The 17,718-nt window shown below is 43.7% G+C and overlaps 1 protein-coding gene across 1 annotated transcript in view; it reads left to right on the top strand.

Annotated features, from left to right (window-relative positions):
* The window catches only part of tent4b (terminal nucleotidyltransferase 4B), an 88,854-nt gene that overhangs the window by 42,582 nt on the left and 28,554 nt on the right, over nt 1-17,718 (top strand). Inside the window, exons 2-5 of the mRNA XM_084337386.1 lie at nt 1,524-1,647; nt 7,094-7,140; nt 7,566-7,686; nt 14,509-14,616. Of these exons, the coding sequence (XP_084193512.1) occupies nt 1,524-1,647; nt 7,094-7,140; nt 7,566-7,686; nt 14,509-14,616 (400 nt within the window). The remainder of the gene's footprint in view (nt 1-1,523; nt 1,648-7,093; nt 7,141-7,565; nt 7,687-14,508; nt 14,617-17,718) is intronic.

Here is a 17,718-nt window from a genome sequence, read left to right as displayed (position 1 = left end):
TAGATTTGCAGCAGCTTTAGCTGCTCGTGCGTCGTCGTAGGCTTTTAACACACCATCGTAGCGGTGGTGATGTTGCAGGTGACTTATTATGTTGGATGTGTTATAGCTTGTTGCCCTTTTCCCTCCTTGTGGAACTTCTGCATTGCATTTGTTACAAATAGCAAGCAAACTGTTTTCCTCTGAAACTTTGAAAAAGTCCCACACTACTGTACTGACGCCATCTTTGTTTACTATCCGCGCTGCTTCTGAAAGTTACGTGACTACGTCACAGCCAGGCATAAGAAAGGGAGTGCTGGATTTGTGAAAAACTCCCTCTTCCTAAACCACACGCTATCAGTCGTACCACAGTACTGGCAACACGGGAGGAGCCTACAGTCAAAACAAACGCCCTTCATCCCAATCCACCCACACCAAAAAAAATTTAACCAAAAAATATATTATATATTATCGGAGCTATCAATAATTTTATTGGGATGACGTCATAATTGCTTATATCGGCCCGATAATTATCGTGCATCCCTACTTCCAATGTATTTTGGATAATTTACATGACAGTATTTTGTCTTTGAGCCAGGGTCCTGATGAAACTAAAATGTTGTCATTGTTTTGGAAAGCTTGGCTGCTTTTTTATGTACCGGTGGTGAAACTGATCTGGGTACTGTTTTCCGTTCCTGTTTACCAGTAATTTAGTCCTTTTTACAGTGCAGTTGCAGTGAGAGGGAACACTAGGTTTTTACAGAAGGAATGGCCTATAGCCTAAACTTGACCACATAAACATTCTAAATGGGCACAATTCCTGTTGGAAGTGTTTGCTAATACAATAACTTTTAATAACCAATTAATTTCCCTTTGGGAGCTGGGTGTAGCTGGACTCTCTTATTTGGGCGGTAAAATTACGACAGAAACGTGATGTCTATTCTCCAGGGATACTGTGTCACCTCTCAGTTACAGTAAAAAGAACAACGGAACGTAAAATGTGAGATTTGAGGCTCCTGCTGGGACTACATGAATAGTGGTGCCTCAATAACCCCAGGTCTCCCTGGCACCAATTTCCTTTGAAGGTCACAGGACAGCAGGTGCATTCTTGTTGTTTGATAATACTGATTATCTTAACATAACTGCCAGGCAGCACAACAGTCATAATTACTGTGTTGATAGACTAGACATTTTTGTCATTGTGTCAAACACATTTGTTCCCATCTGTATCAAATGTCCCACTATGCTAGCCTGTATTGTCTGGAATCTGTGTTTGGTTTATTATTGGTATAGCTTGCATCTAGTAAAGAAGCCAATTTAATTCCATATTAGGATTTGCATACTATTCACTAAATCACACATGTGTTGCATGAGAGACGGCACCTAATCATCTCCTCCTACACCACAAGTATAATCAAGGTGTTGGAGGACATTTTCCATGGTGGCAGAATATTTTGTAACTGTAGTTACATAATAATGGATGTACGCCTTGTTTATTTTCTTGTTAATTCTGTGTACGATTGTAATGTGTTGTGTTTGATGTCCAGGCTGCACGAGGAGATCAGTGACTTCTACGAGTACATCTCTCCACGGCCGGAGGAGGAGAGGATGAGGCTGGAGGTGGTGGAGCGGATCAAGGGTGTCATCCACGACCTGTGGCCCAGAGCTGAGGTAAGAGGGCTCCAATACAGAGCTGTAAGCTTCCTTTTTGGATGGTGGCACTGATGCCTGCAAGCTCATTTTATAGAGCTTGCCCATAGCCTAATAAATATGGATTTGGATATCAAATATTGCAGTATTTTGAAATTATTGTCTTGAAGCGGAAGTAAAGCAAGCTGTCAAAAGTGTGTAGTCAAGGCGGCTAGGTGGTGCAGTGGGCAAGGCGCTCACCACCAATGCGGGAGACGCTGGGTTCGAGCCCAGCTCTCCGCATTGCATTCAGCTTTGCTGGTTGTTCATACTAATACATTTGGCAGTATTAGGGGGTGGGAAGCTGATGGGTGGGGATCGGACGTTGTGGACAGCGACTCCTACAGGTCGGTTGGTGCGCCTGCGCAGTAGAATCAGGAAGCGACGGGGGCGGCGTCCCTCCAAAGCGCAGACCCCCGACGCTGAAAGATCGCGCTGTGCAGGTGAAAAGATGCAACGGCTGCTACCTCGAGTACCGGAGGGGACACGTGATGTAAGGCTTAGTCCACATTACAGGCGGCTTGTGGGAGGCATGGCCAAACAGCGTTCGAGACAGGGGAGGGTAGAATTGGACGATACGAAATTTGGATGGGAGAAAAATAGAAAATGGGAGAAAAAGTAGATAAAAAAAAAAGTGTGTGTAGTCCTATGAACGGGGAGACCCAGGGCTTTCAATGGGCTTTCGAATTTCGACGTTGTGGACAGCGACTCCTACAGGTCGGTTGGTGCGCCTGTACAGCAGAATCGGGAAGTATCGGGGGCAGTGTGAGCCTCCCACGCGTTACTCCTCACCACTGAGAGATCGCGCTGTGCAGGTGAAAAGATGCGACGGCTGCCTCCTCGTGTACGGGAGGGGACACGTGATGCAAGGCTTCGTCCACATTGCAACCGACCAGTGGGAGGGAGAAAAATAGAAAAATGGGGAGAAAAAGTAGATAATAAAAAAAGATGTGTGACTTGGCCATAATACGGTCATTTATAGGCCTGATATTCTATATTCATATTTCCAATTGCATGTCTCGGATGGCAAAATTCAATACTGTATCTACAAAAACCCCTGTAAATCATCTGCCCTTTATTAATTTGCTTAGATTCTTTGTACAAGTCATCTAAAAAATGTGCTGAATGAGCTCAGTGGCAATTTTGTAAAAGATACTCCTTTTTGGTTCATTACAATTTACTCAAGCCTAGTAACGGACACAATATTTCTGACACTGGGAATACATTCCCTGAGATCCATAGTTGTCCCTAGATACCAATAATAGAAGTGGAGCAATCTTTCATTTACTTAGCTATGTATTTAAAAAAAAATATGGCTAGGGCTTAAGATGTTAATTAGCTATGGCTGATTACAGTACATCTGTGATATTTAAATTCAAGTGCAGTTGACCAGACTTGAACAGTTTATGGACACTGAACACACTATTTGACTGTGTATCACCTCTGTGCATTCTGGACTGATTTGAATGTTGATAATAGATGGGAGAAATCCTTCTGCTACTAAAGCTAAATGTATTCTTGAACGTCAACGTGGCACGGATGCTTCGTCCAAAGCCACAGTGAGGCCTACGTATAGCTGGCCAAAAATGTAACTACGTGTCGGGCAACACAGACAACGTGTAGGTATGACAGTAGGAGATAGGACCCAAGCTGAAGTCTAATTCTGCCTTTAGGCGACATATGAAGTACCATGTGACGGATGCACTCTGTGGATGAAATTCTCCAGATTCTCTCAACCTTTATAGTTGAGAGAGTTAGTATATTAGTATAGTTGAGGTAGTTCTGGCCAGTAGCGATGTTATCCAGTACATAAGTGGAAACATCTACTGGATCCCTATGGATTAGATCAATTCCAGTAGCAACGTTTGCTACTCTGGATTACAGACTCTCTTGAGTATTTGGCTGGGTGGATACAGGCTAAGCAAGATGTCTTATTTGAGAGGTCAAATGCACTGCTTACACTAATCTGCTACTTGCCGAGACACATTGGAGAGGTGTTTTCATGCCTGGAGCTGCTACCATAAGGCAGTGTCACTGGAGCAGAAACTGGCAGCAGTTCTTTGGCATGGTTGGGATTTCTGCGCGGGCCTCACCCACACAGCTGGCTGCTTGAAATTCTCTCATAATTAATTGGAATGCTGAGAAGCAGGAGGAAAGCTGTTTGTTTTCACATCATCTCTCTCTAGTGGTTTTCATGCCTGTTGGCTGTCTCCCACCAGAGAGGGGAGACCTTTCAACAAGATGAGCTCAGCTGTAATGGTGCTGAAAGGCAGGCGGTATATCATGGGACTTCCAAGCACTGACTATTTACTAAACATCCTTTCTCTCCCCGCTCATATCTCCCTGTTCTGTATGGTGTGCTATTTGGACCTTGTAATCGGCAGTGCCCCAGGTGGCCTTATTTCCACTGACTTTGAGTCTGACGATGGAGCCGGGCTGCAAGTGTCCGGGTGGGGAATGCATCTGCCCTGAGCTTAGCAGCAACCTAAGTGGAAAGAGTTGCACAATAGCATCCCTCTCCTGTCTGGTGCTGTTCCTTTTCAACCAAGACCAGAGCAAAGGATAGAGCCGGCTCTGGTGACATACACTCAGTTTGATATTAAGACTGACTGATGGGCTAAGACACCCAGTCTGCAGATTATGCACTCCAGGAGCGAAGCCTGTAAACAATCCTGTCCCAGACCCCCTGCATGCAGCAAGGTGAGGTATCTGAGCAAGCTTGTCTGGGTCAATTAAACTAGAGGAAGAGCCTGCAGTCTGGGAGTTGTAATCCATCATCTGATCCCAGTGTCATGGTCAAGGGACGGCTGCCCGTCTGTCTAACTGACTGCACTACTGTAGTAGTAGTAGTAAGTAAAGGTTCTGCTGATCGAGTGGCAAGATCTCACAAGTCATCTTAGCTCACCTCAGGTATCCTTGCTGTTACGTTGGCCTCTTTGCGGAGGTCCTTTGACCATTCATTCATCAACATCCCCCCCACACACACACTCTTGTTTCCGTCCCAGTCACATGCCCTGTGCTAAGCTGATTGGAGGCTTTAACCAGTTAGTCGTGGGAGCAAAGCAAAAGGAGGACGGATGGCTTAGGTTCAGGGCGTAAGCTATTTTTGTTGCCTTGGAACCCAAACTGAACTCCACACTGTGACATGGAGTACCCAAAAAAGAAGCTCTAATGAAATGTGATTCCTAGCCTAGATGCATGAAAGCTTGTAGGACTCAGTCTCTGTACTGGTTGTAATCGGGATGACAGTGGCTCAGGAGGCAAAGCGGTCGTCTGTTAATCAGATGGTTTCTGGTTCAATTCCGGCTACTCCTGGCAGCACATCGAAGTGTCCTTGAGCAAGACACTTAACCCATAACTGTTCATGATGAGCAGGTTGGCATCTTGCATGGTCGCCCCCACCATCAGTGTGTGACTGAATGGGTGAATGTGAGGCATAAGTTGTAAAGCACTTTGGATAAAGGTGCTATATAAATGCTGTCCATTTAACATTTACCTTTAAATGGCTGTGACTCTGTGAGGGTGCGCCGGCAGGGGGTTGAAATATCACCTTGTCCCTGTTTTTTCACCTTCTGTTAACTGGCTGCTAGTTTTGTTAGGCCCTGTGCTGTGCTCCTGCTTGTCTTCCATCAGAAAGACTGTGGGCAAGTAATCATGAGTTTGCAACTGGAAGAACAGGTTCTTGTGATAATGAAATTCCAGCTGTAGAAGTTGCTTAGTGTGGGAAATCGATGTGTGCGGCTGTAGAGCTGTACCGAATGTCATTTTTTGACATTCGAAGCTTCGATTGAAGTATTCGAACGAAGCTTTGAATGTTTTTTTTTAACTGAATCCTCAATTTGAATAAAGTGATTAATCTGATTAAATTAGTCTTTTTCTTTTTCAATAAGGGTACGGTTGGTATGAAAGTGATGGTGACGTCTTATAGTATAATATTATAATATTAGTGTAGCCTAATCTTTAACTGCAACTGTGAAGAAAACCCCCATTGGTTTAAACGGATTGAAAAGACACAAAAAAAAGATTACAATTTTTTTCTTTTCTTTTATTAAATAAAAATTCGAATGTTGATTTAGAATTCGAATGTCAACATTATGATCGAAGCTTCGAAGCATTCGGTACAGCCCTAGTGCGCTGGGTGGAGACGCTGTCATTGCTGTGACATCTGTGTCTAAGACTAATCGTGTGGACAAGTTTACCACACTACAGAAGGTTAACGCTTTCACTACTTTCACTAGTGAAAGGGTTAACCTTCTGTAGTGTGGTAGTGAAAGGGTTAAAGACAATGGTCCTCATTCTCGAACATGTCTGTAAGTACCCTTTTGTAAATATCTTTTTACAAACAACACATTTACAAAAATCCTCCTCCGGATTCCTGAACGCGTGAAACGGTCTTCGTAGGTGGCCAGAATCAACGCAGCTGGATTCACATGAATGAAAAACGTCACTCATTCTTGAACTGGAAGTGCGTTCCCGTACACCTGAATTTGCATACAGACACGCCCCACCGCCTATTGCTTAATAACAGCGGAGCAGTGCTGCCGTTGCTTCCGCGTTTTCCCTGATTGGCTGCGACACGCCCCGCGGCAGGCGCGGCAACCGCAGAGCGGCGCGGAGCGGCAGAGCTTGCGGCATTATGTAACCGCCCTAATCCGCCATGATTTTCATTCGGCGCTCACCTGGCAGCGCAGCGGTCCTGCGGTCCGTTGTTGACGAGTTCGAATCCCATCAAAAAAAAAATTTTTTAACGTGATTTTTTTTTTAATGTGTATTCTTTCGCCGGTTAAGGTTAGGCATGGTTATGGTTAAGGTTAAGGTTAGGCATTGTTTCGGAGTTGGTTAAGGTTAGAACGGTTAAGTTTAGGCGCTGTTAAGGAGCTGGTTAAGGTTAGCGTTTGTCTTAGAGAATGGCAATAGACAGCCTATTTCCGCACTGCCGCTCTCCCGCATTGCCGCGGTCACATGGTCAAATTGTCACATTCTTGCACTGCTCCGCTGTTAAAAAGCAACACGCCGCCCCACCAGCTCTTTATAAGGCCAGGGCCGTGTGCAAAACGGAAGCGAGAAGGTCTGCATTGCATCTCTGCTGTGCTGACCCTTGTATTAAACAGGTAGCACGGAAGCGATTTGCGACTGATCACAATTCGATTAGATTCAAATGTATTGTCGTCATACAGCACAAGTACAATACAACATCCAACCAGAGTGCAAATGTAATGGTAAAGTGCAATAGTAACATACAATGCACAGGTGATGAAACTGGTAAAAGAGAATGAGGACCAATGTGGAGACATTTTGTTTTTTAAAGTTTTTTTTCTTCTTCAAATGAATGATTATCCTCAAGCCAGCATGTAGGGAGGCATATTAGATGTTATTTATGAGTGAAATAAATAGCCTAATTGTGTGTGTGTGTGTGTCTTCTCTCCAGGTCCAAGTGTTTGGGAGCTTCAGCACAGGTCTTTATCTGCCCACAAGGTAAGCTGTTTGAATCTCTCCAGACTCCTTCAGATAACTGAGCACCCTTTTCTTAATCACTGCTAAACTGTGACTACTAACCAGCCTTTCTGAAACAGGAAACGGTAACACTGCTATGAGCCAATGACGTTTCATGACGTTTTATCTTATTTGTTTTTGAGGATTACCAAAAAGCTAGTACATTTTGCATGGCTAATCCCCCCCCCCACCCTCTTTTTTAACCCAGATTCTCAGAAAGAGCCTGAGTTGCATAACAAACCGCATCCGCCGACACGCGCATACACTCAAAAAAGAACACACTCAAGGGTCATCTGGATTACTGGACTCTTGACACCATACTGGGGGTGGGGGATGTGGATCAGTTGAACTAAGCCGTGTGACTTGTGTGTTGTGATATGGCACTGATTGACCTGTCTTCTCTCCAGTGATATTGACTTGGTGGTGTTTGGGAAGTGGGAGACGTTGCCCCTCTGGACTCTGGAGGAGGCACTCCGCAAGAGAAACGTGGCCGACGAGAACTCAATTAAAGTGCTGGACAAAGCCACGGTAGGTTTTACTACACCCCAGATATATATATATATATATATATATTTTTTTTTTTGGGATGGTAACGGTATATATCACGGTATATTTGGTATAATAATATTTAAAATGCTTTAGGAGCAGTACAAGACTTAACTGAGTTTTTTCTTTTACTTAACCTGTTAACGTTCGGTGGGTCTCATACGGTACGTTTTGCACTCGCGCGCACGTTGCGGCACTTTGCGCTCGTCTACCGGGTCGGAGCTGCATTTTTTGAGGATCATCCAATGCACCATTCGAATGTTGAATTTGCCGCCTTTTCATCGCCACCACACCCAACCAGCTGCATGCTGCAGGCCGCTCCGTCAAATGACCACTTCCGGTCTATCACCACTGATGGCGAAAATTATTGATCATCATTGTAGCCAACGAGCGTCCGCTCTGAAAGAGACTGCAGCAGAGTAGATGAGAGTGGGGGAAGGTGGTGAAAGGTGACTAAGAAGTCTGTTGTTGTCAGAATGAATGGAAGTGGATCGCCATTTTGGATTTTCACGCTGTATTTTTCCGGTACACTGTTTACAAAAACCTTCCTCAAGCACTAGTTTTTGAATGGATTTTTAAAAATGTTTTACCTCTACTACATAAGACTTCAGGCTATGGAACCACAGTGTTTTCCAGCTCATACATCAGTCTATGCTGGAACTTAAAAACATGAATCTGGCAACAAGTCAACAAAAAAGTAAGGACATATTTTATTTCAGTGTGTTCACACCTCTGTTTCTCTAATACATTAGCACTCAAAGTGATTTTTCTTTATTGACTTAGCAACTTCAGAATATTACCTTTCAAAAGAGACCAGACTCATGCATGTGCTATAAGTATAAAGCTAAGCTTTGCAAAAAAGGTAAACAAATCGCTTTTGTTTTCTGCTAAATGGGGGGCAAGCTTAACACATTGGATGCTGGGGATTAGACGCTGACCGCTGTAGCTGGTCCAAGGGTTAAAGGATACCACTGCGTGACCTTGTTTCTAGAGCTAAATCTATATTCTATATTATAGCCATGGATACAATATTATAGTAATTTGACTGTTTCTTCCGGTCAAGATGCAAAAAAGAGATAATTTTCCCATGCATACATTCGCGTGTTATACCGTGGTGAATATAAGTATGGTTTTACAGCGGTATGGGGTAATTCCTGAAAGGCTGCGTAATAGCCATATAGGTCCATTCTACTATTTGCGTTGGCGTTTCTTGCCTATACACGCTAGTATTCCCGAATAAAATCTATACAGTAGGTATTATGTTTCATTATGAATGCATGAAAGGGGGGCGGGGGAGGCGGGGGCGTTTCTGATTATTGATTACCAGTACCGCCATTAGTATTGAACGCTAAAAACCGCTGATCAGCTGGATCGGTATGAAAACCTTGCACAATCAAGCCAGAATTTACGTCGGATGATCCTTACCTTTTGATCGGGAGTATTCCAAAAGTAATATTCCAATTTGATCGATATCTGCTCCATCTGATGTCCATTTGGCCCACGACATAACCCACCACAGCATATGCGTCGGATGTCCTGTAGACGTTTGGATGCGACCGATTGAACCTCTAGCCTTGCCGTCTACTGAAAATCTGCGCCCGGAGACCTTTCAGTGTAAGACAGGGTCTGGAACAGGGTTTACTGCACTCTATACCGCCACCTGGGAGAATCTGGCCGGTACTGCACCCTTGGCGTCGCAGTAGGCCTTCTAACGGCAACATACGGGTCCCTGGCATTGAATAGGATATTAAAATCGAGAAAAAAAAGAAAAACAAACCAAAAACATAATATTACGTGTCTGGCACATACTCGTCAGACTCGTTTTCTGAGGCTGGGATCATCACAAAGGCATGTTTTAGGATGGGGTTCAGTAAGATAGACATTACCTTTGTCAGCAGGTCCGCCAAACCCTGTCCCCTCTTGCTCCGAAGTGTCTGAGTCTGAACAGGAACAATTTAAATAAATAACGTTAGTTGGCTCTGGCGGCGACTACCGCCGAGCGGTGAACAGATAACGTTACATCCTCTGCCGGTTTGGAAATACTAGAGTCCAACGTAGTCTGGTGAAAACGCACCTTATGTTATGGATCGTCACCTTTTGTCCTCTTCATAATAATCTCCAATAGTTTGCTCTACGCGATCGCCATTGCTGAACGTTAGTTGGCTCTGGAGTAGGGATGCCCCCCCGACCCCGGTTTTAAACGGGAACCGGTACTATATTAGAAAATACCGGAGTATTTATAAGCTCTGACGTCCTCGGTACTGCTATCGATACTCTAGAGAAATTATTATTATTATTATTATTATTTAAAAGTTGCGAACGATCCTCTCTCTGTCTCTGCACGAGAAGCGAGCCGCAGCCAGCGAGTCAATTATTACACACACTCCTCGCGAGTCGCTCGCTAGTGCTACACATAGACATACGGGTACTACATACGGGTACTCCTTAATGAAAGTGCCCCGACGCCCCGTGCTATAGCGCGCTGCACACAGACAGCAGCTCTGCATGCACTGAGTCGTGATCATGGCGGATAGAGCGAAGCGTTCTAAAGTATGGATATACTTTACAAGGGTCAATGCCGACAATGCACGTTGCCACAAGTGCAACAAAACATTTGCCAGTAAGGGTGGCAATACGAGCAAATCAATTTATCAAAACATCTGTTGGCAAAATATGATATATTAGTGTGCAGAAATGCGCGTATTCGACTGCCTTGCGCGCAGTGTTCCATCTGCATCCACTGCAGCCGTAAGCCAAGATACGGAGTTGCCTAGGCTAATAACGAATTATTACAAATAGGCTAATAAACAAAACAATTGTTTAGCTACAAATACTACAATCTAAACTTTTTATAGATCGTCAAGCTGAGGCGTCAGCCACTATGTCCCAGCCCAGTGAGCCCAGGGCCACCACACATCCTCCCTCTACCTCCCTCCACCACCCAAAGTCCTTTCACCCTAGCAGCTAGAGGAAGGATGACAGAGGATAGGGTGAACGAGTGTCACAGTTCTGTTAGCCTTTTGCATTTGTTGTTTATTATAAAAAGTCTATAATTCAGAGTCAGACACATTTAAAACATTGTTGCTGCTGTTGCTGAAGAAATTATATTAATTTATTATATTTATTTATAAAGTTATATAAAAGAACATTGCTGCTGCTGTTGCTGAAGAAATTATATTTATTTATAATACTTATTTATAAAGTTGTATAAATAATAAAGCAATGTTGATTCTGTTCTTAATTAATTGTCTTTTTTTCTTGCAAAAAAATAACCAAAAAGAACCGATAAGAGTATCGATAAAGTACCGAACCGTTAAGCAGTATCGATAAGAGTAGTAGTATCGATAAAATCCTAACGATACCCATCCCTACTCTGGAGTGCTCTTAACTCTGGCGGCGACTACTGTGGAGCGGTGAACAGATAACGTTACATCTTCGGCCGGTTTGACTATAGTATTTTTATGATTTACCAGAAGTGCTGAGTCCAACGTAGTCTGGTGAAAACGCACCTAGTTATGGATGGATCGTCACCTTTTGTCCCCTTCGTAATAATCTCCAATAGTTCGCTCCACGCGTCGCCATTGTCAGTTGGCTGGCTACTGTGGCGTTAAACGCATGGGCACCAAAAACGAGTACTAGTTTTTGGCAGTCAATGAGTTAAGGATCGGGCAAAAATGGGGCTAGTTTTCTTTTTCTTTTTGACGAATGCATACTCAAAGGTATTTGCGAGTTATTATACTTTATACTTATAGCACATGCATGAGTCTGGTCTCTTTTGAAAGATAACATTCTCAAAAAATCACTTTGAGTGTTAATGAAATAAAGTAACAGAGGTTTGAACACACTGAACTAAATGTTTTGTGTACTCACATTTCTGCTGGTTGCCAGATGCCTGTTTTTAAGTTCCAGCTGAGAGGTAGGAGCTGGAAAACATAATGGTTCCATAGCCTGAAGTCTTATGTAGTACAGGTCCATGGTTTATAAAAATAGATCTTTCAAACTGTAATTTATATGTTCAGCGAAAAATGCAGCCCGAGCCGCTAGATGCTCGCAAAGTGCCGTGACGTGCGCGCAAGTGCAAAATGGGATGTATACGTGCACGTTAAGAGGTTAACACGTTCTGTGCCACGCAGTTTGCCCATCTTATACCACTCTCTGCCAGTGCTGTAAGCCTATGGAGTCGCTCACCTTCTTTGCAGGGCTATAACTTTTTAAATATTATAGCTATATCGACATTACTATGGCCCATTCAACATCGGGTATCTATCGTTCCGGATGTGGGAACGTTATATTTTTCCATTCATACATTGTCATGTTAGTACCGTCGTGAATATAAGTATATTTTTAGAGTGTAGAGCAGTAATTCCTAGAACGCGAGTTATAGGCCCCGACGCATATTATACATAATCGATTGCCGTTTCGTCCCTATACACGCTATATAAAAAATTTCAAATGCATATGCTCGGTATACATTATGCTCCATCATGCGTGAAGGAAAGGGGGGGGGGGGTCGTTTTTGATTCCTTGATTGTCAGTAACCGCTTTCTTTAGTATGACATCATACGTTGATCGGATGGATTGCAATGAAATAAATGGACAATCGAGCTGGAATTAACGTTAGATTCCTCTTACCTGTGGCCGATGAGTCTGGGGAAAAAATATTCCAATTATTTGATTTCGATCTGCTAGATCCATTTTCCGTTTGTATGACGCAATAAACGGCGAAAGCATAATTGATTCTTGCGTCTCGAAAGCGATCCAATGCACTCAAGTGTTTGTCTGGATCAACATAACATGATAGCTCTGCCGGAACATTTTCCCCGATGCACAGAGCGCCACATCCGGTTTAGAGTGGAGTGTAACTCGCCCGAAATCCACCAGGCGGCAGTATTGACGCATTGAAATATCAGACAGAGTCCAGCTGGCTCCCGGAGCCTTGCTGGATGAATTATGAATGCCAATAGCGAATAAAGGAAATAACTATCATAAAAACGAGTTAACTCATTGTTGGCGCTCAACGATTGGCAGCCAATAACGAGTTAACTCGTTAATAATAATAATAATTCATTTATTTTGTATAGCGCTTTTCAAAGACCCACAGTCGCTGACAATAGGCAAAAAAGAAACAAAGAAAACAAAGAAACATAGAACCACAGGGAAACGGAGAACAATAAGAATACACAGGAACATAAAACCATGAGTAACGGATAACAAATACGGGAGTGTATAGGGGAGACAGTCGGGAAGAGAGTAAGGGAAAACCAAGGGGGGGTGGGGGGGGGGCAGGAGAGGAGAGAACGTAGGGCAGGGGAAAATGGTGGTGGGTTGGAGGAGGGTGGTTATGGGTTGGAAGGTTGAATGCTAGGGAGAACAGGTAGGTTTTGAGTCTGGATTTGAAGGTGGAGAGTGAGGGAGAGTCTCTGATGGTCTGAGGGAGGGAGTTCGAGTCGGGGTGCAGCTCGTGAGAATGCCCGGTCACCAAAACCTTTGAGTTTGGATGACGGGACAGTGAGGGAAAGATTGGAAGAGGACCGGAGGGAACGGGTGGGGCGGTAGGAGAGAAGGAGGTCAGTCAGGTAGGGGGGGGGCCAGGCTATGGAGGGCTTTGACGGTGAGAAGTGTTTTGAAGTTGATGCGTTCCTTGATCGGGAGCCAGTGGAGGTAGTGGAGGACAGGAGTGATGTGTTCGCGGGACCGGGTGTTAGTGAGCAGGCGGGCGGCTGATTTTTGGACCATCTGAAGTTTATGGAGGGAGCGGGAGGTGATGCCAGTGAGGAGGGAGTTACAGTAGTCCAGGCGGGAGGAGATGAAGGCGTGTATGAGGGATTCAGCAGCAGGGGGGGAGAGGCAGTGACTGATTTTGGCAATGTTGCGGAGGTGAAAATATGAAGTTTTGACAATGGAGCGGGCATGGGGGTCAAATGAGAGGGTGGGGTCGAGGATGACACCGAGGTTGCGGACTAGGGGGGAGGGGGTGATGGTGGAGTGAGTCATTGATGGTGAGTTTGATGGGTCCGGATTGGAGATTGCGCTCGTCACCAATGCAAGAGACTCCGGTCTCGAATCTGGGTGTCAGCATTGCCTCCGGCTTGGGCCGGCCGTCATACTGGCTCAATTGGCAGAGTCAGCGGGTGGAAGTCGATGGGTGGTAATCTGGACGTTGTGGACAGCGACTCCTACAGGTCGGTTGGGGGACGCCTGCACAGCAGAGACAGGGAATAGCAGGGGTAGTGTGAGCCTCCCACACGTTACACCTTGCCAATGAGAGTCCGCGCTGGCAGGTGAAAAGATGTGAAAGGCTGCCTCCTCGTGTACCGGAGGGGACACGTGATGCAAGGCTTCTATCCTCCCTACAACCGACCAGTGGGGGGCATATGCGAGCAACGTTCAAGACAGGGGAGGGGATAATTGGAAACACGAAATTGGGATGGGAGAAAAATAGAAAAATAAGGACAAAAAGTGGATAAAAAAAGAAGAAGAAATCTGTCGTTCAATGAAATGGAAAACCCTGGCTCGGAAGCACCTTTCTATCGAACTAATCCTTCTTCTTTGATTGAAATGGTAGCTCCCACATCACGCTCACTGCCCTCCATTTCAGAAAGCATACATTGTTTACTTGCATGTGTTTTTATTAGCCAATAATGGGTCAACTTTCTGACGTTTATAAACTAGTTTATTATATCTGTCAGCGTGCAGTTTGCTAGCTTGCTACATATTGTAAATGTGAAGAAGCCTAAAAGTAGCCTTCTTACCCACACTCCATCATCGTTCCTGTGTTGTTTGTGTCTCTCTGTGTGTCCCTAGGTCCCCATCATCAAGCTGACGGACTCCTTCACCGAGGTGAAAGTGGACATCAGCTTCAATGTGAAAAGTGGAGTGAAAGCTGCCCGGCTTATCAAAGAGTTCAAAGAGGTGCGTGGCGCCTCGCGGGCGTCGTAATAATAATGTGATGAGTCGTGCTGTAAGTTAGTAGAGAACACTTTTCTTTCCACACAGACCCAGTGTGCCTCAGTACAGGACAAACATTTATGAAATCGATTTTTAAGTTCGGTACATACCGAGTCACCAATGATACGTACTGGTCAAATGTAATCAAACTCTCCCACCCACAGCTCTGATAGAAATGCTCAGAATAGTTTGAGTTCCCTGAAACGTGCCAGGCTGCCCACTCTCTTGGTCCTTCCCTTTCCCCACTCACTCAGTCAAGTATTAAGCACTTGAATCAAGTGAAGCATTAATGGCTGGCTCCTACACTAGTGACATGAACTAAAGCCCAAGGCTTTACAAAATTATCCAAGTAGACTAAAGATGCACATGAACACCACGTGTTAAAAACCTATTTGCGTGCCACATGACATTGCTTGGCAGCCAGCGGCCTCTAGGAGATCAATCTGAGAGGAGAAAAAAAACTCTAAAACCTGAAACATTTGAAAGGTTTGATTAATTTGGGTGAATTGACTCAAAATGAACGAATCAATAAAAAACCTATTGGACTGGCTGCCTACCAGTAGTGTGCATGTCTGGTAAAGCAAGTATACAAGCCCACCAAACGGAAAGTATTTACCTGTATGGTTTAAATCGTGGTTCCTTAAACCCAGGACCCAAACTGAGTACTAGGGATTAGGGCTGTCTTAAATGCTTCGAAGCTTCGAACGTTCGATTCGATGGCACAAGCTTCGAACATTAAAAAGAAAATCAATTTTTTTTTTTTTTTTTTTTTTTAACTTCGATTTGTGTGTGTGTGTGTGTGTGTGTGTGTGTGTGTGTGAACTACCCATCCCAGTTAGGACAGCCGAATCCCGTCCAATCTTTCGCCGTCGACTAAAGACTCACTTCTTCAACCATTATCTGAAATGATAAAAAATAAATAAATAAAAAATCTAACCGTGACTAACCTTACTGTCATGCACTTGTCCTAATAAACTAACCTACACTGTAACACGCAACACTTTGATGAACATTGTTACTCAGCTGATAGAGTTGTACCCTTCTTGCTGTCTTGTCGTACAGAACTTGTAAGTCGCTTTGGATAAAAGCGTCAGCTAAATGACTAAATGTAAGTGTGTGTGTGTGTGTGTGTGTAGGTGTGTGTGTGTGTGTGTGTGCGCGCGCACCTTGTAGAATTCCACACATAAGAAAGAAAGATACTGGGATGAATAAACAAAATAGGAAATAAAATGTAGAAATGCATGCAATACATAAATAAATATGAATCTCCATATATGAAATATAACATTTAGATAAGGTGCTACTGAGATGTTTTGGTGAGTTCTTTGTTTTTTTGTGGAAGTTGCCCTTCTTAAAAATGCCTGAACATTCACTGATAATTGGTCTGTAGTGGAGTCTACAAGGTCTACATTGCCGGACCATGTAGAATCCGGACCTTGTAGACTGACATAATTCTGTGCATAGTTTAGTCTACACAGGCCATATTTCAAATAATCAAAATCTTACTTCATTCATCTTAAACATTCTTGATTTGGGGGATTGGTATTTCCCATGAAATCTGAAGTTGTTCAAACGACAACAGCGATCCACCTTGAATTAAATCACACAGCCGAGTGAAACCTTGTTGGATGCGTCAGTCACGAAAGGGGCTACTTAATTAATTAATCCAACCCACTTTATTTATAGAGCACATTTAAAAACAACAACGTTTACGAAAGTGCTGTACAAGTCCCACAACATAAGATAAAAAAAAAAATATTAAAAAAAAATATTTTATTTTTATTTTTTTTATTTTTTTTTCGAAGCTTCGAATTAAAATCGAAGCTCGGCCCCGAAGCTTCGATTGCCAAAAAAAGCTTCGAAGGTCAGCCCTAGGGATGCAACAATTAACCGATTTCATTATCAACTGTGAATAAAAAACGTTGCCTTTTGTAGCTAACCTCTGGTATTTAATTTTTTGTATTTCATATTTGGCCTAAAACTAGGCATACGGCTATCTTTGCAGAACCAAAGGAAATGTGGAAAGATTATGTTTGATTATAAAAACCCTTATGCGTGTTTTCTCCTCCATAATGTTGCAAAATAAATTACTAGATAATAATGTAGTACCACAAAACTGATAATTCCTCAAACTGTAGTTGTAGCATCATACTGTTGCATCCCTACTGAATACTTTTAGCCTTGCCTCAGGAGACAATTACATTACAATGTAGTAGTATTCAGTGTGCCTCCTGACCCATAGGACACCCTTGTTTAAATCATGGTCTTGCATTCATGCATTCATGCATTCAATGGAAGTGGTGGTGTCATCTGAAATTACGCTACCAAAGGTTGAAAAAACCCTCAGCTCGGAACTAGGCAAAATCTGCATATGGCTCGCCGACAACAAACTATCATTACACATGGGCAAAACAGAGTCCATTCTCTTCGGTTCAAATAACAAACTCAGCAAGACCGACGGCTTCTCAGTTACAGTGGGTGACAATATTGTCACAAGGAAAGATGAAATTACCTACCTGGGTTCCATCCTAGAGGCTAATCTTTCCTGTGACAAAATGGCATCCAATGTAATAAAAAAAGTCAATCAACGAACTCGATTCTTGTACCGGATCTCCTCCCTGGTAAACAAGAATACCCTGAAGACTCTGGCAGGAGCACTCATTCAAGGGTACTACGACTATGCTTGCACCTCATGGTAGAGCTGCCGCGATTACCGCATTACCGCGGTATCGCTGTTACATCACGGCCACCGCAGAGTAGGCTGAATACCGCGTCACCGCTGTTTTTTATAATAATAATAATAAATTACCCTCCTCTCGTTGGGCTTGCGGCTCTGCAGATATACCCTACTCCTCTATCGAGGTTCCAAGCGACCCTATTGGGTACCAGAAAAGTCACGTGAAACATTGCAGACCACTGATTGGTCAGAAGAGAGACGCGTCACACGTTGTAGCGTCATGCAATGTGTTACCACCAATCGGCAAGCGCGTATTAGTTTTTTACGTCCTGAATGTCAGCTCATCACAACACGGCTAATAACGTTAGCTTTAACTCTCCGCCGGAGTG

Source organism: Notolepis coatsorum (genome assembly GCF_963971535.1).
Source record: "Notolepis coatsorum genome assembly, chromosome: 20".
Classification (NCBI taxonomy): Eukaryota; Metazoa; Chordata; class Actinopteri; order Aulopiformes; family Paralepididae; genus Notolepis; species Notolepis coatsorum.
Note: the sequence above shows the minus strand (reverse complement) of the source record. Positions and strands in the feature narration are given on the sequence as shown.